This window comes from Berghia stephanieae, chromosome 14 (genome assembly GCF_034508935.2).
Source record: "Berghia stephanieae isolate SIO BIC M18660-M18661 chromosome 14, UCSD_Bste_1.3, whole genome shotgun sequence".
Lineage (NCBI taxonomy): Eukaryota > Metazoa > Mollusca > Gastropoda > Nudibranchia > Aeolidiidae > Berghia > Berghia stephanieae.
In genome coordinates, this window is record NC_088373.1 from 16,457,585 (window position 1) to 16,467,584 (window position 10,000).

At 37.8% G+C, this 10,000-nt stretch overlaps 1 protein-coding gene across 1 annotated transcript in view; it reads right to left on the bottom strand.

Moving 5' to 3' along the window:
* Nucleotides 1–4,879, bottom strand: part of LOC144959912 (uncharacterized) — a 10,694-nt gene extending 5,815 nt beyond the window's left edge. Inside the window, exons 1-2 of the mRNA XM_078892758.1 lie at nt 4,659–4,879; nt 1,240–1,407 (exon numbers count right to left, since the gene is read on the bottom strand). Of these exons, the coding sequence (XP_078748884.1) occupies nt 1,240–1,366 (127 nt within the window). The 5' untranslated portion in view covers nt 1,367–1,407; nt 4,659–4,879. The remainder of the gene's footprint in view (nt 1–1,239; nt 1,408–4,658) is intronic.
* Between the last annotated feature and the right edge of the window lie 5,121 nt (nt 4,880–10,000).

A 10,000-nucleotide genomic window follows, 5' to 3' on the forward strand; every position in this document is an offset into this window, starting at 1 on the left:
GTTCGAAGATGACGTCACTCAGGCCTTTGTTATTGTTTTTGCCATCCGCGTTGGTGAGTTGTTCTCACTAAACTGTATTAACCAGACTATAAAAGTTCATGGTTACACAGAGTTTGTGTGTTGGTCTGTTATACTTCCGGATGGCAATGTTGTGAACTCCTTGGCCAAGCGCATTCTATCTATAGTTGGACAACACAACACTATACTATTGATGACTGATAATACTGTGCCGTCGCGTAGGGCCGGGATGTGGTGGGGTGGGGGGATTGTTTTACTATGGTCGTGACCAGGGCCCGTTTTCATGAGCGAGTACTAGATTTAGTTATTTACTAGTCTAGTAAATACTAGCTAGTCTTAAGCCCAGGCGAAGCAAGTGTCTAATAATCGGATTTCATGAACGCTTTCTAGTCTGGGACTAGCCAGTCTCTTTCCTAGAAGTGGGCGTTGTAAGGACGGTGACTAATTCCGCTATTTTGTGCGGGTAACATCGCCTCTCTACTATACGAAGGCAGGTAAGATACACCCGCTTTCATACTTACAACGCAAAAGATTTCCAAAGAGGAAATTAGCAACACATGTGATATTGACTGTCGACTGTTATAGACACGTGCCTTACAAAGAGAACGTCAACATAGCATTACGCATGCGTCTCTCTTATCAACGGAGGACATCGATCGTTTGGTTAGTGAGATGTCACTTTAAAATGTAATTATATACATACTTTTGTAAAATGAAAATATAACAGTAAACCTCATCATCATCATCATCATCATCATCATCATCATCATCATCATCATCATCATCATCATCATCATCATCATCATCACCATCATCATCCTCATCATCATCATTGCCTTTTTCGCCCTGGGTCAGGGTATAGGCCACACACAAACAGTTTCCATCCTTCTCTATCCTGAGCTAACTTTCTTTAAATCGTTCCATGTCTTATCACTTCTCTGTATATCAGCTTCTTTAATTCTTCTCCATGTTCTTGATCTTCTGCTCTGAGGGTTTCAGTCCAAAACTTTCTTTCTTATAGTGGAGTCATTTGTTCTAAGGGTATGTCCAATTCACCACCATCGTCTTCTTCCTATTTCCTCTCCCACTACGATTTTAAATGTGTATACTTTCCTTTGATCGCAAGTATATATATATATATATATATATATATATATATATATATATATATATATATATATATATATATATAAAGCTCAAGTAAAAAGTTCCAGTAATTACCACTAAATGGTTGTTGATTGTTGGGCTGGTTGATTTTGACGATCATTAGAGTCCAGAATCCAAGCAAGGCCACCAGACCCAGTTTCTGGAATGTCCGTTGTCGATTGAGACGCGTCCACAAACCCATAGTGTTGGCGTCGTCTCGTCTCGTCTCGTCTCTTCGGAAACCTGGCAAAACAAATAGACCAACATGGAAATGACGTCACTCAGCTCTTTGTTATATAATTTGTTTTAGACTATCTACCAGTTGGGTGATTATTTTCTAACGAAAGTTCCTCTAACCGTATCCTTCCTCAACTTATAGCCTGACACTGACAAAAAAAAATGACGTCAAAAGACAAGTCTTTGGCCACAAAAGAAAACAATTCGTGAGTTGTATTCAATAGTCCAACCACTTGTTCTCTGAGCACTACGAACGACAACTCACCAGAAGCTGCACAAACTTAATATAGCCTGTTATAGCCTGATACTGAAACCCAAAAAGACTGGCATTTTGACGTCATTATTTGGTTTTTGCACCACCTAGTGAGTTGTCGTTAGTAGTGCTCTTGGAAACAAGTTATTTCATTGGTTGAACTATTGAATACAACTCACGATTTGTTTTCTTTTGTGGCAAAAGATTAGCATTTTGACGTCATATTTTTGGTCAGTGTCAGGCCATAACTTTACGAAGGCCACGGTTGTATTCAGTAGTCCAACCACTTGTTCCTTGAGCACTACGAACTTCAACTCACCAGAAGCTGCACAAACCGAAAAAAAAAATGACGTCAAGCTATAAGTCTTAGGGGGTTCTAGCGTAGCCATCGTTAAGTTATAGCCTGGTACTGAAACCCAAAAAGACTGGCATTTTGACGTCATTATTAGTTTTTTGCACCGCCTAGTGAGTTGTTGTTAGTGGAGCTCATGGAAACATGTTATTTCATTGGTTAAACTATTGGATACAACTCACGATTTGTTTTCTTTTGTGGCTAAAGACTACACTTTTTACGTCATTTTTTGTTCAGTGTCAGGCTATAAGTTATCGATGGCTACGCTCTAACAGACTAGATGCTTCAAAGTTGACGTCACTCAGGTCTTTGTTAGTGTTTTTTACCATCCGCGTTTATGAGTAATTTTCACTAAACTGTATTAACTTGACTACAAACGATCATGGTTACATATACTTTTGTTTGTTGGTCCGTTATACTTCCGAATGGCAATATTACGAGCTCCTTAGCCAAGCGCATTCTATCCATAAACCATAGAGGTTACACATAATATTTTTGTGCGTGGTGGTATGGGTCATTTGGCGAGCAGAACAGGTGAATATTTTCACTATACGAATAGTAATAATTAGTTTCGATATTGATATCCTCCTAAGGCCCCTACCGCACTAGGACAGGACTGTCCCGGGGCGAATTTGTCTACTGAAGAAAACTTCTATTCAAAGCAGGTACTGAAGAAAACTTGTATTCAAAGCAGGTACCGCACTAGGACAGGACTGTCCCAGGACACACCTAGCGTATCGCATTCGCAAATGGATTATCAATATGGATGAAATAGAGGTTGCATATTTCTGTGCTTTACTACTTATTTAAATAAAAGAAGGAGAAAACAATATTGGGTGCATCTTTTAATAGGCTTCAACAGTCGTGACGTCACTTCCCTCGTAATGACGCATGGTAACCTAGTAACTGGTTTTAAACTATCGGACCAATGGCGGGCGGCCTTATGAAATACTTCTTCGACGAGCATAAAAGTAAATCCAGAGGAGAAAATCCTTATAAATCTGATCATGTTTTGACTTTTATACATTCTGATCACTCAGAATCATTCTGAATAAAAAGTACCGGTTTTCTTTATTTAGAACCAAGCTGCTCGTTGCTGGGTGGACGTGACATCAGACTATTGAATCCTAATTTGTTCATAGCGGTTTACAAGGGGCCTCAAACCAACATAACAGTAAAATATAGGACTAGACATGACGCCTCCAATGCGTTATTACAATGAATGTGTTTCGACAGAGACTGCAGTCAGGTACTCATTTTACACTTGAGTACGGTGAGAAAAATGTAAATAAAGAGCCTTTTTCCAAGGACTCAATATTGCGCAGATCAGAGCGAGACTCGAACTCAGGACCTACCGAGTAAGTGTCATACCACAAGAACACAATATCTGAAGAAAACAAAATAGAGCTTTTATATAGCGCAATATCCATTAAATGTGCTCAAAGCTCTTTACAAGAGGTCAATGGTCATCAGCAACATTTAACATTTAGGACGGGACATGACGCCTGTTAGGCGATATTTACATTTTTTTCGGACAGAGACAACGCTATTAATGGTTAGGTACTCGTTTTACATATGAGTACGGTGAGAGAATGTGAGTAAAGAGTCTTTTCCAAGGACTCAACTATGCACCGAGCGAGGCTCGAACCCAGGACCTTCCCATCCGAAAGCGAGTGTCATACCACAAGACCACATAGCCGCACTGGGTATGACCAGACAGAGTGAATTTACAATATAATTTTTTAAGAAATACGAACTTATGGTCTTTTGCGAGTAAGAATTTGTATTTATTCACAAAAATGAAAGATACAAACTAATATAAATAGAAATAAAAAAAAAAAATCCCTTTATTCATCTCAAAGCGCTTTGAGCAAAGTAAGTGGATATTTTAAATAATCCAAAAGTTAGAGCGCCCAAATAGCGCAATATCCACTAAATCAGTCAACAACAACAACAACGACAACAAACAAACAAACAAAAAATAAACAAAAATACAACAACTACACATGTCACACAAAGTCCTGCTGATGGCCATAAAGGCCAGAAACATTCATGTAGACTTCAATATTGTGGTAAATATAATAATAATAATAATAATACTAATAAATAATAATAATAATAATAATAATAATAATAATAATAATAATAATAATAATAATAATAATAATATATAATAATAATAATAATAATAATAATGATAATATAATAATAATAATAATAATAATAATAATAATAATAATAATAATAATAATAATAATAATGATAATTATAATAATAATAATAATAATAATAATAATAATAATAATAATAATAATAATAATAATAATAATAATAATAATAATAATAATAATAATAATACTAATAATAATGATAATTAATAATAATAATAATAATATAATAATAATAATAATAATAATAATAATAATAATGATAATAATAATAATAATAATAATAATAATAATAATAATAATGATAATAATAATAATAATAATAATAATAATAATAATAATAATAATAATAATAATAATAATAATAATAATAATAATAATAACATTCCTCCCTGAAGAACCCATCTATCTACAAACCGATGGAATCAACAGCAACATATTATAACGAATAAATAATTTGAATCAAACTACAGTGTAAACTCACAAGGACAGATGCTAATGTTCAAGTTAACTGTAAATTCACTCTCCTGCCTTTCAAACGGTCAGGCGTTATAATCCAATTAATGTTTGGTTTTTATTTTCGTTCAAAAACTCCAAATTTTAACAACAGATTTCAAATACCACACTCGTCAGAACGAATCTATCTCTTTTAAAACAATTTTGAATTTTATTCTAATACCGTCTGATCCACAGACTAATCTTAAGGACAATCTATCTTTAATTTTCACCTATGCGAGTATCGATATCGAATCGGGGCTGCCCAGTACTTAATTAGAATATCGATTCTCTGCATGCGTGCCACGCCAAGCAACAGATGTCGGGTAGACTGTTGTATTCTGAAAAAAAAAAACAACAACACGTTTTTAAAATTTTGGTCAGAAAAGTCTTTCATCAAATATCGATTGATTATATTATCCTCGTCTTGACAAAAACTGTCGAACCTGGGACTTACTTGAACCCTTCCCGCAAGTCTCAGATGAGCGAGTTTTTTAAACTATTAGTCTCATTTTAATCCACGGATTTTTAAATGACGAGTTTTTTGGCTAAAGTTTTAAAATCATGTTGTTGTCAGAATAACTCAGTTTAGCTATGGGCGATATTGGTTAATCGATTTTACGAACTGAAATAAATAATGGTATTGGTAATCGCCAATTAATCAAACAGTCTAAGTCTACAGATAGATTGGAAAAGATTATATTATTATATTGATTAAATAAATAAATAAATATATATATATATATATATATATATATATATATATATATATATATATATATATATATAATATGAATGGACTCACTTATGGGTGGAAGCCACAGAAACATGTGTTTCGGCCATATAAGTAAGTGAATCCATTTATATTTTATATTAGCTCTAACCAACGTGATCGAGCACTCTCCTACCTACAAGTACCCACCAACACTCATATATATATATATATATATATATATATATATATATATAGAGAGAGAGAGAGAGAGAGAGAGAGAGAGAGAGAGAGCGAGAGAGAGAGCGAGAGAGAGAAAGAGAAAGAGAGAGAGAGAGCGAGAGAAAAAGAGAGAGAGAGAAAGAGAGAGAGAGAGAAAGAGAGAGAGAGAGAGCGAGAGAGAGAGAGAGAGAGAGAGAGAGAAAGAGAGAGAGAAAAAGAGAAAAAAAAAGAGAAAGAGAGAGAGAGAGAGAGAGAGAGAGAGAGAGAGAGAGAGAGAGAGAGAGAGAGAGAGAGATCATATACTATTCTTTTTCAAATATTTTTTTCTTTCAACTCTCTAGTTTAACTCACAAATTTATCTGAATATAACTTTCAAGTCATTTTTATAAACTCTTTAATTGCGAAACAATTATATTTCTAGTTTAACACATTAACCTACTAAAAAAAAAAAAATCTCAATTTATGGTGAAAGGGGTTTGTCTTTTTTACGAAACCCGCCGAGACCCGCCGAAACTGGACCAAACCCGAAAAAATCCGACAAAGTTATGGGAAGTAGGTAGCAATGGGGAGTGAACCTGAGACTCAGGGAAGTGTACACCATTGGGGAGTGAACCTGGGACTGGGTTTCGGCGGGTTTCGTAAAAACGCAATCAGTGACTTTTTACGAAACTCGCCGAAACCCGGCAAAATCCGACAATATCCGGCCAAGTTATGGGAAGTAGACAACTGTGGGGAATAAAGCTGCGACTCAGGGAGGTATACATCAGTGGGGAGTGAACCTGGGACTATGGGAAGAGGATATCAGTGGAAAATTAGCCTGGGACTATGTGAGATGGATACCTGTGGGAATTGAAGCCGGACTATGCGAGTTGGTACCGTATGAGAATGAACCTGACACTATAGGAGGTGGACGCCAATGGGGAGTGAACCTGGGACTGTGTTAAAAGGATATCAGTGGAAATAAACCTGGGACTAAAGGGAGATGAATACCATTGGGAGTTGAAGCCGGATTTGGGAGTTGGGTACCAGAAGAGAATGAACCTGACACTATAGGAGGTGGGCGCCAGTGGGGGAGTGAACCTGGGACTATGTAAAAAGGATATCAGTAGGAAATAAACCTGGGACTGTGGGAGATGAATACCATTGGGAGTTGAAGCCGGACTATGGGAATTGTGTACCAGAATGAAACTGACATTATAGGAGGTGGGCACCAATGCGGATTGAACCTGGGACACATGGAAGTGCACACCAGTGGGGAGTTAACCTGGGACTGTGGGAAATGGATACCATTGGGCGTTGAAGCCAGACTATGGGAATTGTGTACCAGAGGAAAATGAACCTGACATTATAGGATGTGGGCAACAATGGGCATTGAACCTGGGACTCAGGGAAGTGCACACCAGTGAAGGGTTAACCTGGGACTGTGGTTCATTTTCCACTGATATCCTCTTCCCATTTGTGCCCACCTCCTACAGTGTCAGATTCATTCACCTCTGGTACCCAATTCCCATAGTCCGGCTTCACTCCCAATGGTATCCATCTCCCACAGTCCCAGGTTAACTCCCCACTGGTGTGCACTTACCGGAGTCCCAGGTTCAATCCCCATTGGTGCCCACCTCCTATAATGTCAGGTTCATTCTCCTCTGGTACACAATTTCCATTGTCTGGCTTCAATTCCCAATGGTATCCATCTCTCCCAGTCCCAGGTTAACTCCCCACTGGTGTGCATTTCCATGTGTCCTAGGTTCAATCCCTATTGGCGCCCACTTCCTATTGTGTCAAGTTCATTCTCCTCTGGCACACAATTCCCATAGTCCGGCTTCAACTCCCAGTGGTATTCATCTCCCACAGTGCCAGGTTTATGTCCCACTGATATCCTTTTTACATTGTCCCAGGATCACTCCCCATTGGCGCCCACCTCCTATTGTGTCAAGTTCATTCTCCTCTGGTACCCAACTCCTATAGTTCGGTTTCGATTCCCACAGGTTTCCATCTCCCACAGTCCCAGGTTAAGTCCCCACTGGTGTGCAAGCTGCTGAGTCCCAGGTTCAATCCGCCACTGGCACCCACCTCCTATTATAGTGTCAGGTTCATTCTCCTCGGGTACTCAACTCTCATAGTCCGGCTTCAATTCCCACAGGTATCCATCTCACATAGTCCCAGGCTCATTTTTCACTGATATCCTCTTCCCATAGTCCCAGGTTCACTCCCCACTGGTGTACACCACAGTTGTCTACTTCCCATAACTTTGCCGGATATTGTCGGGTTTCGGCGGGTTTCGGTGGGTTTCGTAAAAAAGCATTGATTGCTTTTTTACGAAACCCGCCAAAACCCGCCGATAACCATAGTCTCCGGTTCACTCCCGACTGATGTACACTTTCCTCAGTATCAGGTTCACTCCCCACAGTTGTCTACTTCCCATAACTTTGCCGGGCATTGTCGGGTTTTGCCGGGTTTCGGCGGGTTTCGGCGGGTTTCGTAAAAAAGCACTGATTGCTTTTTTACGAAACCCGCCGAAACCCGCCGAAACCCAGTCCCAGGTTCACTCCCCAATGGTCTACACTTCCTTGAGTCTCAGGTTCACTCCCCACTGCTACCTACTTTCCATAACTTTGTCGGGTTTTGTCGGGTTTCGTCGGGTTTCGGCGGGTTTCGTAAAAAAGACACACCGGGTGAAAGCACCCATGAAAAAGCAAGACAATGGGGAATTGGTTCAAATAGGAAACAGATGTAGATTCCAAGAGTACACTATCTAAGTACTTAGTTTGAGATCACCTATACATTTAATTCATAGACAAGCACAGGTCCCCACTAAGAGGAATACACCAAATTGTTAACAAATCATAAATAATATGTCAATAAACAGAATACAGTGCATAACTAAGATGAACACACACAAATGTTTACAAATCATATATGTATAAAAAACATAATACAGTCCATTACAGAGAGATGATTTACAAGGAAAATAATACCATCTCCCAAAACTAACTATACATTTGACTGTTTCACTCCCAGCCAGGGGATCTGGCCAGGACCAGGACACAACCAAGTAATTTCGTCCCAAGACAAAGACAGAAAGCATGTTGGAAAGAAGATAAAATGGATGTTTCGGGTTTCCCCTTTATCAACAAAACAGAATGAATGAAACACTACAGACGAATGAGATGTGATAATGGCCTTGTTAAGACGAATATTCATGTAGTGTTTCATTCATCTTGTTTTGTTGACAAAGGGGAAACCCGAAACGTCCATTTTATCTGTTTTCGTCAATTAAATTGAAGCTTACTTTCAATTTCACATTGTTATTTATTACTTCAATACATAGGATATTGTCACAGAAATCAATTCTAAACTTTACAAATCACCATCAAATTAAAAGGATGAAGCCAACACGATTTGTCAGATTATTTACTATTTTGAAATTGGATTATTTCCCCCTGGAGGTCCCGGGTTCGAGCCCCGATTCAGGCACTTTCGTTTTTTTCCTTGAGCAAGATTATTAATCCCCAATTTGCTCACTTGGACAACATGGGTGATTCCTGTTGACATCATATTTTATTTTTTGTTTTTAAGGGTTTTAGGATATACCAGCGCCAGTAAAAAGAAAAAAATGGAATAGTAGAAAGTTCTAGAATTACAGTTAAAGCACCCAAGAGAAAGTAAAGCAAAGGGGTACTGGGAACAAATAGGGATCAGATGTAGATTCCAAGAGCATACCACCAATGTACTTAGTTTGAGATCACCTATAAGTCTCATCCGGACACAAACACAATATCAAAGAAAGAGGAATACACTCAAAGGCTTATAATTATACATTCAAAATAACAAATATAATAATACATAACAGAGGGATGATTTACAAGGAAAAAAAATATCATCTCCTAAAACAAAAACTATGCATTTGACTGTTTCCCTCCCAGCTAGGACTCCGGCCAAGGCCAGGACAAAATCAAGTAATCTCATTCCAAGAGAAAGACAGAAAGGATATTGGAAAACAGATATAAGGGGATAGAAGACACAGTATGTACCCCCCCCCCCCTTTTGCCAACTATGGGAGGTCAGAAACCCCACCCAGCTGTTGATATCAGACATCTTGTTTGATGAATTATCTATATTCCTGTGTGGAATGCCGAGGCGAAGATATCTTATGATGTCATGGCGAAAGGGCATAAATTAAATTTTATATAAATACATAAATAACACAATTTATGAGTTTAAATGTATAAATTTATTCATTTCATATAATTTGTAACAGTCGAATTTGGCAAAATCGACAGGTAATACATATATCAATTTATTATATATCATATATCAACATGCGTTAAAATATGTTTACAAAAATAACTCATGGCTCTCATGCAGATTTTGACATCATTGTTGTACATAATTGAAGA